Source organism: Apteryx mantelli, chromosome 2, assembly GCF_036417845.1.
Source record: "Apteryx mantelli isolate bAptMan1 chromosome 2, bAptMan1.hap1, whole genome shotgun sequence".
In the NCBI taxonomy this organism is placed as follows: domain Eukaryota; kingdom Metazoa; phylum Chordata; class Aves; order Apterygiformes; family Apterygidae; genus Apteryx; species Apteryx mantelli.
Window position 1 is genome coordinate 72,516,683 of NC_089979.1, and position 15,912 is coordinate 72,532,594.

At 43.3% G+C, this 15,912-nt stretch overlaps 2 protein-coding genes across 8 annotated transcripts in view; one reads left to right on the top strand and one right to left on the bottom strand.

Annotated features, from left to right (window-relative positions):
- The window catches only part of ATXN1 (ataxin 1), a 221,836-nt gene extending 214,804 nt beyond the window's left edge, over positions 1-7,032 (top strand). For all 6 annotated transcript variants that reach the window (XM_067290874.1, XM_013941424.2, XM_067290875.1 and 3 more), the window contains one exon: positions 4,828-7,032. In XM_067290874.1, coding sequence (XP_067146975.1) covers positions 4,828-5,358 — 531 coding nt within the window. In that variant the 3' untranslated portion in view covers positions 5,359-7,032. The remainder of the gene's footprint in view (positions 1-4,827) is intronic.
- A 302-nt stretch (positions 7,033-7,334) lies between these two features.
- The window catches only part of GMPR (guanosine monophosphate reductase), a 50,849-nt gene continuing 42,271 nt past the window's right edge, over positions 7,335-15,912 (bottom strand). Inside the window, exon 10 of one of the 2 annotated variants that reach the window (XM_013941402.2) lies at positions 7,335-7,658. In XM_013941402.2, the coding sequence (XP_013796856.2) occupies positions 7,596-7,658 (63 nt within the window). In that variant the 3' untranslated portion in view covers positions 7,335-7,595. Of the gene's footprint in view, positions 7,664-15,912 lie in introns of both variants that reach the window. The other variant, XM_067290879.1, reaches the window with a different exon arrangement.

Here is a 15,912-nt window from a genome sequence, read left to right on the forward strand (position 1 = left end):
GGACAGAAAGCTTCACAAGTCTCCGAAGTGTCCTTCCTACTTGTCCAGTGTCAAGAGGAATTTATCCCTTAGCAAAGGAGGCAGGGTCTTTTACCTTCCCAAAACACTGGGATCTCAGACCTTCGCACATGGAACCATCAGAAGGCAAAGATGTCTCTTTGCAGGCCTGGCGGTTCCCTAGAGTTGCTCAAACCCTCTTCTGTCAGGGCTGCATGTCATGCTTTTCCCAGGGACTCCTGTCCTGGATATATTACTCTCTCTGAAGAGGGGAGAAGTGGAAATATATATGAAATATGGTTGCCTAACCCCTGCCCTTTTCCTGTGCTGTTTGGCAGCCCTCACCACTGAGACGTTTCTTCATCAGTGGAGGGCCCCAGCTGTCATCTTTTATGGTGCAGACTGTCCTGCGCTGACTCTCTTGATCTTGGTGAATTATGCCCCTGAGTAAGTTACTGAATCCTTTTACTTGTCCTCTTTCCTGCTGTTGACTTTAATGGAAGATGAAGGTGCCCAGCACTTCCCAGGATTGGGCTCTGATAGACTTGCATGAAAAGAGATAAATGGTATAAAGCAGTGTTATTTGATGTTCTCACCATCTTTCTCATCTGTATTCTGAAAAGGGCTCCCTTTTAAAAGTAGTTAAAATATGTGAGAATGTGTTTTAGTAAGAGCCATATTGAACAGGAGAAAAGTTTCACCTGACCCAGTATCTGACAGTGGCCAACCATGAATGCCCTCCCTCAGGGGAGGGCAAAGAGGAGGACAAGCATGTACTTACTGATAGTTGTCAAAACCACTCTTGCAGGATGTAAGAGTTTGTGGCTCCTGAACTTCCTAAGCCAGAGATCTCATCCTTTTGCTTAAAGCCTTTTGATGGATTTTTATCGCATGAAGTAGTCTGGTTGTTTTTTGAACCTGGGAAATCTTTCAGCACCCACAACAAGGTGCTCTGCAGCAGAGGGCTCCACCACTTAATTGCATGTTGTTTCCAGCACCACTTCCTTTTGTTTGGTCTGAACCTTCCACTCCTAGTTTCATCACATTTTAATAATATCAGAGAGAAAAGACTTACCTGGAAAATGTACGTTTACATTTATTAAAATATAGTTTGTACTAACTAGTTTTATTAGGCAGCTTTTGCTTTAGTGCCTGTTAGGTGGATTAGAGCAGTGAGCCCCAAGACTAAAGTTTCTGTGTTGTTCTGCAGAGGCACTGCAGTCTGTGTGATGGTATATCCCATGCCTCCCATTGTCCCACAAGTGTCACAGGTATGCCAGCTCCAGTGTGCATTTCCAGAGCAACCTGGATTGCATTCATTAAGTACTGAATTTGGCTGAGAAATAAAATGATAAATTGATGCAGGCAACTGCAGATATTCAGTGGCTGCTTTGAAACATTTTGGGTGTTTTCACTAGTTGTTCTTAGAAATAGAAAAGGATCTTTGCAGTAAAGCCCTGGTGTGCTTACAGAGGGACCAGCGTTTCGGTTTCTTCCTTTATTGTCTTAATAGTTGGGAAAGCACAGAAACAAGTTCCGAATCCTTTTCCTTCTCTCATACAGTAATAACAAGATGTTGCAGGGAGGGAGCTTTTAAAATTAATTTTTCATATTTTAATGCAGTGGTCCTACAGAAAAAAAATGATGCAGAGGTGTTTTTACCGAACTTCCACAGTTGAGAGGTCTTTGACTACTATTGCTTATAGAGAATGGTTACTTTAAAATCCCAGTTTAGCTGAATCCAGAAGCAGCTAGCTAAAGCAGTGCTTGATAATCAGTGAGGGAACCCATTTTGAATTGATAGATGTATATGAACACTGTGACTAGATCATGGAAATTGTAGCATTTTACCATCTTTATTATTTGGCGTTATTCATGATCACCACCAACAATTCTGGGGTTTGTTTCAGTGACTGACAGTTCAAGGAAGTGTTTTATATGTCACATAAAAAGAAGTATAACATGTGGAAGCATATTCACATCAAGAGGTACTTGTGTGACAGTGAGGATTATGCACACAAACATGTATGATTCACATAGATACAAATAGCTTTTGACAGTGATGGGAAAGTACATTAAAAAAAAAAAGGGCAGACAGAAAGGAAGAGAGAAAGAGGAGAGAAGTAGCAGTATCAAAGGAGAAATCTGTGTCTGCTAGATGATCCATGTTGAGAGGGGCCTACGGCTCTATGTAGAGAGCAGTTTCCACTGAAGTCCATAGGAGACAGAGGATATTCACCACTTCTCCCAGTCAGAGCCCTTACAGAGGTGTGCGCTGATGGAGTAGGAGCCCAAACTCCAAGCAGATGTTTTCACAGATCTTGGCTCTGGAGTGTTTCTGCCCAATGACATGAAGTAATGAGGCTGTTCGGGTTGCCTAGCCCCACTTTATTTAGTTCAGGGCATAAACCAGGCCTAAGAGTCAGGTGCCTTTCCAGTACTGTGGTGTATGTAATTGACTGCTGGCAGACAGTTCTGATCAGAGTAGGTTTAATATGACAGAAACTGATTTGTGGAAGGGGAAGAGTAGCATGTGCCTCTAAACTGCTCCTTTTGAAATTCCTTATAGAGTGGCTTACTATGTTGGGTAGGTGGAGTATCAAGAGAATGCCTGGAGTATTATTCATTGGCTTGATCATATAAGCGTGTGGCAGATATTTATAGACATGTTAAATTTCTTTCAGTAGAATCAACATTTTCATAAACTGCAATTGTCTGCTAGTGCGTGGTATGGGTTGGAACAGTCGAAAGTACAGTCAAAATCTGTGAGCTTCCTAGTTCTGAAGCCTCCGTCTCTGTGTTATGGGTCACCCTTGATTTAATCTTTCTGCGCAAAATTGATGTGGAAACAGTGGGGTCCAAAGGGAGCTACCTTGGGCCCCATTTGCAGAGCGAGTGCATCCGAGGGTGTGCAGCCCAACCGGGGAAAGCATGCAAACACTGAAGTGCTGCCGCTCTGCCCAGTGCCAAACAAAGAGTTCTCAGGGCGCCTTAGCAGTGCAAAACCAGACATTGTCAGGAATTAATATCCATGCCAGAAAGGAAGGTGCTTCCAGAAAGAGCCTGTGTGATCACTGAGTCCGACTGCTTCTGCAAGATAGGCCGTACAGCTTCATCCCAAGAGTCATGCTCACCCTTTTCCGAACAAAGCTGTTTGAACACAGGAGCATGATGTGTATCTTAAACCACTTGTGTTCATTAATATTAAAATATATTTTTAACAATACAAAGCCGCATTTGATATGACAGCCTTATTCACTCCCAAAGGTGAGAGATGGTTTTGCAAACCTGCTGTGATAATTCTTTCAAACAAATCCCTGTTTCCTAGAGAGGGAAGCCCTTTAGACAGCTGGTATGTTCTGTGCATGCTGAATGGCTTAGAAATGAGATGGACTTGTTTTGTATCACTTTGGTGTTCTCCTGCCTTTAGCCTCTAACAAATAAGGGTTAAATAACCAGAGCAGGATCCTGCCCATGTCTGAGAAGAACTCCAGAGGCCATGGGGACCTTGGGAGCAGGACAGTGGATGTCTGGCTTGAGCATAGACCATCCACTTAGAGTTGCAGATCTCATTGGTGTTACACACAGCACGTTAATAACATACACCAAATTTTAAAAAATAATTAGAATTTCCTGCTGTCATTGCGGTGTGCTAGAAGGGTTCAGTCCTGTAGGCTGTGAATCGCACAAGCCCACGTCTACTGTTGGAACCTGCAGGCAGACACTGCACAGTGAACAGCAGGCTGCTGACATATGTAAAGATAAACAGGTGTTTAGGTGCTTTATAATGTTAGGACCTCAAGGCCCAACATTTGCAATGTCAAGGAAGAGTAAGCAGCCCATGCTGGTCTGTTCTGGCTATAGCAACCTCCTGTAAGCTGATTAGATACCTTCATAACCGTATGGGTTCTTAAATTGGGGTGAAGTTTGAACTGCCCATAGGAAAAGGAGATAGAGGGCAGAAATTGCAGATGAAGAAGAGGTGGTCCTCTCCCTAGCGAGTGGAGATGAACTCGACTGCAGAGCTTAGGCAAGATTGGCAGAGCAAGCTGAATAGTGGAAGTCACAAAGCTGTGCTTTGGGTGTTTGAGTGGCATAAGCAGAAAAGGCACTTTTTGAAGGCAGTGGATGAGAAGAGGCTTTTGGAAGAGTATGTGTGAGAAGGGAAGAAGCTGGACTGGTAACAGGACTGTTTGGGGAAGGTGGGTTCATGCCTGCTGCTGTTACAGACACACCTCCATACATACTCATGGGCTCACACCATAAATCAACATGTCTTCAACCATTTCATACAGATAAGTATACACTCACATAGATGGAGCTCAGGAAGGGGAGATACCTTCCTGTGGTCAGTTAGGAAATCGGGTGTCAGAATTGGGAGGAGATGCCACACCTCTTCCAGCCTTGTGGGTTTTCCCTGGAGCTGTCCTTAGGTTGGAAAGTATCTGAGCTTCAGATTTAGGTGGCAGGGGCTCGGTACCACAAGAGCATGGCGGTGAGCAGAGTTTTTCAGATGCCAAAGTTCTGTTGCCCGTTACATATCACTGAGCAGCTGGATAAAGGTAAAGATCAATTCCTGTTGAGGTTTTGTGCTAGAAGTGCTGAGCTCAGAGAAACTGTTAACACCCATTTGACAAGGACAAACGTGAAGCCAGATGCTCAGTGTACTGATACTACAGAATCCACATGGCGCTTTTACGGTTTACTGCTTTATTCCCCTCTCCAGGCATGACTGCTGTGTGCTGAGCATGGGTGCGAAGGCGAAGAGATGATCTCATGCTCTCTCTCTCGTTCTCTCTCTCTTTCTGTTATTCCCCTCTCTTCCTGCAGGTCAGCGTGGAGGTCTTGGTAGAATACCCTTTTTTTGTATTTGGACAAGGCTGGTCATCCTGCTGCCCGGAGAGAACCAGCCAGCTCTTTGATTTGCCATGTTCGAAACTCTCGGTGGGGGACGTCTGCATATCACTTACGCTCAAGAACCTGAAGAACGGCTCTATTAAAAAGGGCCAGCCCATGGATTCAGCTAGTATCTTGCTGAAGCATTCAAAGAATGACAGTCTAGCTGGAAGCAGACACAGGTATGCGGAGCAGGAAAATGGGATTAATCAGGGAAGTGCACAGATGTTAGCTGAGAATGGTGAACTGAAGTTTCCGGACAAAACAGGATTGCCTGCAGCACCTTTGCTCACCAAAACAGAACCCAGCAAGCCCCTGACAACGCGGAAGAGGAGGTGGTCAGCCCCTGAAACACGAAAACTAGAGAAATCAGAAGAGGAACCACCTTTGACTCTTCCCAAGCCTTCTTTTATTCCTCAGGAGGTTAAGATTTGCATTGAAGGTCGATCCAATGTAGGAAAGTAAAAGTTGTTTGGGGAAAGGAAATTAGGCTATCCCTTGTCATTTTTATCCAGATTACTGTACTGTAGACTAAATAACCCAGTATTTACATGTTATCATCTTATTTTAGGTTTATGTTATAACCTTGTTGTTATAGTTGCAGCTGGTATTATGCAGGAGACTGGTGCATATGTTTTTCCACAAGTGTTTGTCAGTGACTAGGTTTCTTGAGAGCTACAGAAGGGGCAGTATCTGCTTCACGCACCCTTAGTGGAAATGAATGTGTTGTCATGGCTCCTGTTTTCTAACACCTCGTGTAGAACAGGGTCCAGCTGTGATTTTGTTTTCTTCTATTTTTGTTGTTGGGGTTTTTTTGTTTGTTTGGTTTGGTTTTGGTTCCTGTTGTAGTTTTTCAGGGAGGTGAGGAGAAGGGAACTGTAGCAGAGGTGTCCATCACGCATGTGTTGTGTGTGTGTGTCAGTCCCAAGGTGGGATTGCGACTCTGTGGCAGGCATGTGAAGAGAGTCTCTCACCCCAGGTGAATGCTAAGAACACAACCCACAGATGTTATCAAAAAGGATCAGACAGTCTCTGACATTTTCACAATAAACCAACTCTTACTCAAGGCTCTACAGTATATATATATATATATATGTGTGTGTGTGTGTGTGTGTGTGTATATATATATATATATATTTGTGTGTGTGTATATGTGTATATATATATTTTCCCCCCATGGGGTCTGACTGCACTGATTTTTATTCATAAAGCAACTGCCACACCAACATTTCCTTTCTGCTTGCTAGTGCAGTTCCATTGCCAGGAGTTAATACACGGGAAGGTTGTACTCTTGCATCATTCACCCTGCGAGTTTTCCCTACTGGCGTTGTGGGTGCGTGCGTGTGTGTGGGTGCGTGGGTGCGTGGGTGCATGCGTGCAAGGAGGCCTCAAGTTCTGTGGATTTGCCTGGCTCAGGCTCACTCCTGTTTCTGTGCAGTGTTAGACAAATGGATCGGGTTATGCCATTGACATTTGCTTCCACAAGGTAGACGCATACTGCCCCTTTGAGATCACAGGCATAAATTGTTTGCAGTTAGGTTGCAAATCTTTGTCTTTAACTCTAGTACTGTTTTGAGTTCATGACTATGGACAACTGGTGCCACTTTTTTCAAATTTCGGTGTGACACAAGGAATCTGATGTTGAAGACGAACCTAGAATGTCTTTAAGCACTTAAAATGCTGTTCACACTTTATTGCTGAGCATCCTGGTCTAACACTCAGTGCGTACTGTATCTCACTTTAATCTGCTCGGAAAACAACAACAACAAACAACAAACAAATGAATCTCTTCAACACTGTAACTACATGCAACTATGTAGAGTTTTCTCCCAGGCAAGATGCTGAAAGTTTTAATGTGGTTTCAAAGGGATGAATGTGAATTATTGAACTAGTATGTGACAGTCATTGTCCACAAAGGACTACTTAATAGGAGGCACTTTTTAAACTTTAATGCTTGAGAAAGAGTTAAAGGCATATGCGAGCTGACAGAAAATAAAAGAATAAGAGAAAGGAAAAAGGAAAGAGAAAAAAAATCATTGTCCAGTGTTTTTGAAAAAGATGGACTTTAAAGAATCTTGCAATTTGCACATCTTGAGTTTATCATTTGTGTGGTATTCCTGCAGTTTTTACCTAATAATGTTGGGGGTTGGGGGCTGGGGCGGGGGGACGGGGACTGAAAGAGCATAAACAAATGTAGCAATTACTCACTAACCTGCCTATGCTCTAGGCCATTTGATAGGGTTATGTTCCTTTCAAAGTTCATTTTTGGTCTTTCTACCATATCTGCCACACAGAACCAGGTCCTACCAGGACAGCTCTGAGAATTTTTTCTTCAGACTTACTGAGAGAGTTTTCCACAAGAAACATTTCTATACAAGGTGTTTGTTTGTTTTTAAAACAAACCTATTGTTATTTTATTATTATTATTATTTGTTATTTTAATTGCATTGTTTTCCATTTGAAAGACTAGATTTCAGAGTTTGGTACAAAACAGGAGGGGAGGATTCATGCCGTTCAGTCTTTTATTTCCCTGAAATCTGGAAGGTAGGGCCAGATCCTTTGAGGTGCTGTGCACCATGCCTCCAGTCAAAGTCAGGGGGAGGCACAAGTAGTAAAAGTACTGCAGGTCTGAGCTAAAGCCTAGTGCTGCCAATAGAAAGATCTCATTGATTTCAGTGGGACTTAGCTTGGGCCCTCCATGATCAAGCGCTCATCTTGGCTTTTTTGACTGGCGAGTTCGCATCCTTCAGGTAGTTTTGAAGAAGCTGTACTAGCAGGGAGAAAAGGAAATAAAAGTTCTTAATTAGAAATACAGTACCTAAAATGAAAAAAAATATTTAAAAACTTGTTTTCCCTCTCCCCTAAAATACAGTGCTTTTATTTAAGAAAAGAAACGTTAACCCCAAACCCCAGCTTTGACTCTGTTATTTGTTACTTGAAATTTAGCTCACACCAGAACTAATTGTTTTTATACCATATTCTGGGGTGCACCAAAAAGTTTAAATAAGTTTAAAATAGCTTGAAACTTTTCTTGAATTTCCTTGAATTTTATTAACCTCTCAGCAGGCTACCAAATAGCTGAGTGGGTTTCTTCTCACAGTCACACTGCTTATTTAGTGCTTATTTGTTAATATTTCTGCTCAGAGAAGTTGCTTAATCTTCCATATACTCTGCTCAGGGCACTTGCAATTTATTGTTTTGTTTTGTCTTCTGTTTTGTTTTTAAGCTTTGATGGTAAAGGAATAGAAAGAATTACAGATTTTAGTCCACATTTGTACCACTATTTTCGTAATTCACACGTACTCAGAAAAATCTCAAATAAAACCATACACATGCACATTTGTGGTTAATAAGGAAGCAGGGGCTATTAAACTGACTGGATCTATTCAACTAACACTAAAAAAATAAAAAATAATAATAATAAAAAAATAAGTTTGGAGCAATAGGAATGTATTAGTTCTGTGCTTGTATTTCAGACTGAGGAATTCTGAAATAACTGGTTCTTTCCAAACAATTATCCCTTTTCATGCTTTGGCTTTTGTAGGATGTGCAATACTTTATGTGCCAACTTAGACTCACCCATGTGGTGTTAGGTAGATCTCATACCCACTTCTGATTTCCCCTTTTTGTTTTCCTTGAACAGTTTCTCTCTTTGTCTTTTGTTTTTCTATTAATACCCCTCCCTTTTTGTATCCCCCCCCCCAATAAAAGATATTGTGGGCCAGGCATACCTTGACCTGGGAGACGCCAACCCTTTCATACTCAACAAGTGTGGCGTGTGAATTAAGGGCCTGGTTTGGCCCTATTTATTTGAAATGGATGTCCCTGGCCTCCACAATGTAAAAGGAAAAAAGATCAAGGAAGAAAAAAAGCTTAATCAAAGTCCCCACACACACACACATGCACCATCACCAAGAGAGGAGTTTGGCAGTTTGTTCTTTTTTAATGGGGGGATTTTGCAAACGTGAGACCCTGGTCTAGGGCAGCTCGTTCCCGTGGGCGGGCGGCGATCTCTTGCACAAACAACGGCAGCCTTTGCCGCATCACGAGCAGCGTGTTTTATTTGCTCTGTGCCTGCGACTGTTACTTTATCGGGGTATTTGTGTGCAGGGGAACGCTTCCCAGCTGGACACCAGCTTTCCCTGGCCGCAAGCCATCACCACCACGGGAGCTGCATCCCCTGCAAGCTCGGCCGCCGGGCACGCGCTGAAATAGTAGTCGCAGGCACAGCGGCACTGAGGCAAAGCCGGCGTGAGAGATTTAGCTGCATGCCGCTGTACAGCATCCACTTTGCAATATTAACTGACAATAGTTTTCTTTTTCTTTTTGTCTTTTTTTTTCTTTTTTTTTACCAGGCCTGTTTAGTTTACAATGAAATGCATACAATCACCAAGAAATTAGTCAGGGCAAAGAAAATAAAACAAGAACCTCTTTATAGGGATTTCTAAAAATATCTATCTGTCTGTCTGTCTATCTATCTATCTATATAAAATGACTGTTCCTTAGAGTGTTTAACTTAGGCATTGTTTCAGTTTGTCTGGGCCACATCATGGGGAATTTGAGTTTGATGTCACTTACCTCAAGTCCTATAGTTGAAACCCAAATTGGAGCTGATGTTGACCTATTTTAGGATTTTGTACATTGCTGTTGGGATTTTTTTTTCCCCTTTAAGACACAGACCTCATGAGGAGGGGGACATTCTTCTTATTCCTTTAATTCCTTAGTCCCATCGTTGCTTTATTAGACCTGTCGTTCTGTCATTTTCTCAGCCTGGGGAAGTGACATCACTACTTTCATTTCCCTAAATCAAGGAACATTTAGAAACCTTTCACACCTTTTACTCAGGGATGGGGCTGGCATATGTGTGGTACACTGATGTGACCAGAAGCAGCACTTTTACTGCTCTGGAGTAGGGATGTACAATGTTATGGGCAAGTTTGGATTTCCTGCATCTCATGATTTAACTTTGTAGATACCACGTAGATTGCAATACAAAAAGCAGCAGGCTCAGCGTGAACTGTAGCTGTTGGTTATCTTGAAAATTCGCTCTGTGCAGAGATTTATTTTACTTAAGTGTGTTGCCAATATTAAAAAGGAAACAGTGAAATTGTGTTAATACTTGTAACTGCTAAAAAAAAAAAAAAAAGGCCTGTATCAAGGAGAACAAATCCTCAATATTTTAAAACACTAATAGTGTTATTTCAAAGAGGGGTTCCTGGCACAGCTGTGTGTCCTCCGGGGCCCAGTTCTGCAAACACTTATACACGTGCTCAGGGAAGGACTGAGCTGGCCGGCTGGAGGCAGCCGGGCTGCTCAGGAGCTTGCTGTGAAGTACCTGTATAAATCTTTGTGAAATTGAAGCCTGGATGAGTTAGGGCCAGATGCTGACCTTCATCAGGCAGCTGCAAATTCTTGGGCTGAGTCCAGATTCACCAGGGTGGACTGCCCTGAGGGGGCGGGGGGCGAAGAAGGGGGATTTGGCCTGTTGAAACACTTCTGCTATCTCGTGAACTCAAAAAATTGCAAAATGGGACGTGCACTCCTAGAAATAATTTCTTCCCTGCCCGTCACCACAGATAACAGCAGAGTCCACTCTGGGCTCTGACCAAGTGCTGATGTGAGAAGCAAGGGGAGTTGACCTATTCGCAGAGTGCAGTCAGTAATTTTATTTTCTGTGGTTTATCCACACACCCCTCACCCCCCCAAAATCTGGAAATAGAAAAATGAGAATTTGTTGATACAGATATGCATACATGCACACACACCCAGATAGAAGTGTATGTTTGCACATGAATAAATGTGTGAATTTTTTTAAGCATATGGATATATGTCCACTTGATTTCCTGTCCTGAGGACAGTGTTGTGTTTTGTGTTGATAGGGAAATTCCAAACAAGTTGCACACCTCTACTCCAGAGTTCAGTTTCTTTTACATAGACGACCTCGCTTCAGATGTGTTACCTTTACTGATAGGATCTTTTCTTGTAGCACTATACCTTGTGGGAATATTTTTTGATGTAAACCTAATTTGAGAAGCTTATTAAAAATAGAAACTTTTTTTGAAGCACTCACATTGAGGAGTACAGGTAATGTTTTAAAAAAATTGCACAAAAGAAAAATGAATGTTGGAATGATTCATTCAGTGTTTGAAAAAGAGATGGCTCTGTTTGAATAGTGAGTTTCATACCTTGTTTGTAAAAAAAAAAGTTTTTAAATACAAAAGCAGAGAAAGGTTGAAAGTTACATGTTTTTTGTATATAGAAATTGTCATGTCTAGATGATCTGATTTGTATTGGCTTTGGCCAGGAAGAATTATTACTTAAAAGGCTCTTAAAGAACAACTGTGCTTAATTTTCTGTTCGTATTACATGGATCCCATTTCTGGGGAATGGAGTCATGCTTCACACTTTTATTCCTGTTTATTCCTGTGCTGAAAATATACCTTGGAGCAGCAATTCTCAAGTGCAGCCAGCAGGCACTTCAAAGGGTGGCTACTGTGCGAAACTAGAGTTCGACTCTGCTGCTGTGCTTTGGCGTTAGGTCTCCCCTGCCTGCCCCGAGGGAGCCCCGGCTCCCACCTGTCTGTTTGCAATAGGGGCAGCAGGCAAGGCCGGTTTCGGGGCAGGCCGTGGCGATGCCCTCCCCAGGCAGGATGGGCACGGCCTCGGCCAAGCCGCGGCGGCCAGGCCCTGCCGGCGCAGGCGCAGGCGCAGCAGGCGTTCAGTCGAGAGCCACTGCCGGCTGAGGGCATCCTGCTTAGTCCCTACCTGGAGCCTTTCGCTCCGGTTTTTCCTCTCCCTGGGATGCTGTTCCACATTTTTTCAGCACTTCCTGTTCCAAAAGAAACCCAAAGAATATAATCCTGAACAAGAAGTGTTTATAACAAGGGATCCTAACCTACTGCTAAAAACAGAGTAATACCTAAGGCAACATGGCCTTTTCCCCCTTTTAGCGCCCCCTCTCCCCACATCTTTCAGAGCTGCTGGGGAGCAGCTATACAAAGCATGTTTCCAGTGATGGTCTTGACCGATGGAGAGACTGGTGTTATTCAGAAGCCAAAAGGAGAGGATCCTGAATTTCAGAGGAAAGGGTCCTTTTCTTGTCCAAAGATGGAGCTGGACAGCTGGGAGCCAGCAGCAGGGAAAAACAGGTGAAGTTTCAGACTCCTCCTGTCCCTCTCTGAACCAGTAACCCAAGCTTCAGCTCTTACCATCATGCAGGGTGAAAATAATCACCATGTCCAAGTGACCCCTGGGCACTCAGAAAAATGGCCCCAATTGTATTACAATGAAGTGCATTCAGCCAACAGGTAGTAGTTATACAATAACAGTCTCTAAGATTTCTGTAGTTTTTCTTGTTGTTATCTGAAAGGACTCAAGTCTTCCACTGAGGATTTATGGAGGCTTCATCCAAGGTTGTTTTTTTTTTTGCTTCTATTTTGAGCGGTCAAAGCTCCTGTGCCCTTTCCCTCGACCATGCAGTAGGTATGCATTGGAAGTGTTGTTTGCAGTAATCATTAGTCACTCGTTGAAGCTGTTGTTGCTGTACTACTGGATTGCTGATGAGCAAAAACTTCAGGGCCCAGATCCTCAGTGGGCTTGGAGTCGGTGTGGGACCATTGGCCTCCTGGTCAGTGCTGCTCTGCCACTTAACACCAGCTGAAGATGTGATCCCTCCCTGGTGTTTGCTTTCAAAATCAAGGACCCAATTACACTCCCTCTAAATGCGCTCTGCAGGACTCCTGTCCAAGTCAGTAGGTGTTGGATCTGTGTAGCTGAGGACACGCATGGGCCAAGAGTGGCTGCAGGTAGCTAAATTTATGTCTTCTGTCCGGCCATCGCACTGGCCTCTTAGCAAAGTTACTAATCTGTTAAGGCATAGATACAACTTTTCACGACAGTCAGCTAATGTTGAAACTCACTAATGTATGTATTTGCTCTTTTTTTTTTTTTTTTTTTTTGGAATAATATATTAACTAGTTGAACACTGTTCTTTTCGCAGTGTTAAAAAGGGGGGGAGGGGGATTTCCCAACCTTTTTCAGTTTGGGTGAGCTACTGAAAATCATTTTGTACTAGCTATGTCACCATTCCTGACAGCCAGCAGCCTTGGACTGGCTTTCTTATAAAGGCACTTGAAGAAAGGCCTTGGCGAGATAGGTTTAGTCACTCTACATCAGTAATTTTTAAGGTCTTTTTTTATTGTTTGGTATTACTAATGAGGGTTGTTGCAAATCACACTTCCAGTGTAGTTCCTAGTGTAGGCCCAGTAAAAGGGATATTGCAGCTTTGTGTTGGGGAGAAATTGAGCTGACATGGCCAGTACAAAGGAGAAATAGGGAGGGAATAACGTTTTGCACCTTATTGAAAAGAGGAGAAAATTTTAAGTGCATACAGACATAGTTAAGAGCTTTTATTGTGACAGGAGAACTTTTTTCCATATGCGTGCATACTCTCTGTAATTCCAGTGTAAAATATTGTACTTGCACTAGCTTTTTTAAAACAAATATTAAAAAAAATGGAAGAATTCATATTCTATTTTCTAATGGTGGTGTGTCTATTTGTAGGATACACTCGCGTCTGTTTATTGAATTTTATGGTCCCTTTCTTTGATGGTGCTTGCAGGTTTTCTAGGTAGAAATTATTTCATTATTATAATAAAACAATGTTTGATTCAAAATTTGAACAAAATTGTTTTAAAGAAATTGTCTGTATACCAGTACAAGTTTATTGTTTCAGTATACTCGTACTAATAAAATAACAGTGCCAATTGCAAACGTGTGCTTTGTCTTTATGCATTAACACTAAACGTGAGATAGTTTTCCTATGACAAGTAATTTGTCCAATTTAATTCCCCCCGCTTAGCGACACGTTTTATAGCATTTGCTTTTATTCACAACAATGCAGAAACATGCATGTACCCAAGCATGGCATGAAACCCTTTCCATACCATCAGAGTGAAGCAAGTTATTGCGTAACAAAACTTTCCATTACAATTTTTGAACACTATAAATGATTGTACCATTTGTGCTGGAGGCATTGCATACACAGGTTTGCTACAGATGAGGGAAGCCAATATTCATAATATCAAAACTCAGCAGTGTATAGAGGGGTAGGAAAACATCTAACGTTCATTAACTCTTTTTGGCTGATTTGACAGAAGCACTTCACAATTATCAGAGGCAACACCGGGGCATTTTGGACTCTAGGTTATTTATTTATGCATGGAAATTTCATCCAGTAAACAGTGTGTCAAGTAAATGCTGGGGAGGGCTCACCTAAACATCTGAATGCCCACAAGTGAAGCAAAGGCTGGAGGGGGGACCAGTGCTGTGTTTAGGGGAGCAGAGCTGTGCTAAACATCTCATCCCAAAACCATTCAGCCCATCTGCCCCCAGAGAGCTCCTAACCTGCAGGGAAGGCTACTGCCCTCTCCTGCCCACTGGCTCGCCGGCTGGTGCACAATGCAAACTGCTGTTCTTGGGTGATGGCATTTTCTTTTTCTTCCACTCAAGCAAGGCCACACCTGGCTTGCTTTTGCTGGAGCTGGTTGCAAAATTCCTGGTCTCCAACAAAGGACTTTTGGTATAAAACTGATAGTAGCAACTAAAAAGCAACAATCCCGGGGTGGCAGGGGGGAGAATGGTGGGCATCATGGTGGATATACACTGTATTTACACTGCTGAAAAGCTGTAGCAGCGACTCTGTTCAATACAGTGGGGTTAAAGACATATAAACTAAGGCATGCTGGGTTTAGAGAAAGCTTCAAACTCAAAGTGTCCATGGCTAAGAAGCATTAGCCCCATCCCACCGTGGAGGGGCTTGGCTAATTGCTGCTCTGTTTCTTGCTCACCCCCAGCTCCTCCTTTCCCCAACCTTGACTGGCTGAAAAGAAGGCACAGGCACACTTTGTATAGTAAAAGTTTCTCCAAAAGTTGCACTAGCCTTTACAACTCTTTATATTTACAGGGTAGCCCACATCCTACATCCTTGTGCCGTAAGGTAAGAACGATGCACAGAAGAGCATAGCCAAAACCCCCCTTGGCTGATGGCAGTGAGCAGGCTGTGCCCGAGGTGGGGGGAGGGCAGAGAGGGAAAGGCGCGTGCCCGCTGAGTGCATGCACTTTCTCTTTCAGAAAAAGGAGACTTACATCTGACAGGATGCTGGCTCAACACCCCTGCCACACAGGCTGGCCTTGCGCCTGCGGGGGTCTACATGCGTGCTCCCCACAACCGGCCATGCTGTTGCTCAGACTGCAGCTGTGCCAAGGCCTTCCTCCCCAAGGGCAGCTCAGGTAACCCAGACTGTGTAGGTAAGTAACTGAGTCAGCCCACTCCATGAAAAGTGTGTTGCAGCAAAGTGACTCCAGAACATGCCTGGGAGAGGGTGGGGTTTTTTTAGGTGTTCTTATGTTTCAAGAAGGTGGATGTGCTCAGTAGGGATTGTTTTAATGATGTTACATTGCCCATTCAGCATCCCTGTTTGTAGGTTTTTGGTATGTTAAATTAAATCTCTGTGGAGCCAGTGGGCCAAACTCTAACATCACAGGTGCTCAACTTAACAACTGCCTGGCTGGGGAAAGTGGCCATGAACTCAGCTTACAGCACTGCTTATCTCACTCAGTGTTCCTCGTGGAGGGGAGCCAGGATGGGGGTGGTGCTGGGGGTGTAAATAAGACCAGGTTATATAGATTCACCCGACACTAAGCGCTTACAAATGCTACTTCCTGTGAAAGGACACCAGGTAACAGAGAACCTGGTAAAATGTGCAGGTGAGGTAGATCCACAAATGGCACGTGGAGCTGGTCAGTGGTTCTGGTCGCTGCTTGGACCATCCTGCCAGGCATAGCGTCATAGCATGACCTCAGCTCCCTCTCTGCCCCAATTCCTTGAGAGATTGCAGCTGACTCAAGGAGGCACAGGACCTGGGGCTACAAGAAGATGAGGGCACCTCCTATGGCACAGGACTGGCTGTTAAATAAGGGCTCAGGCTAATCTTATGTTAACTTTCCAGCTTGTCTGAG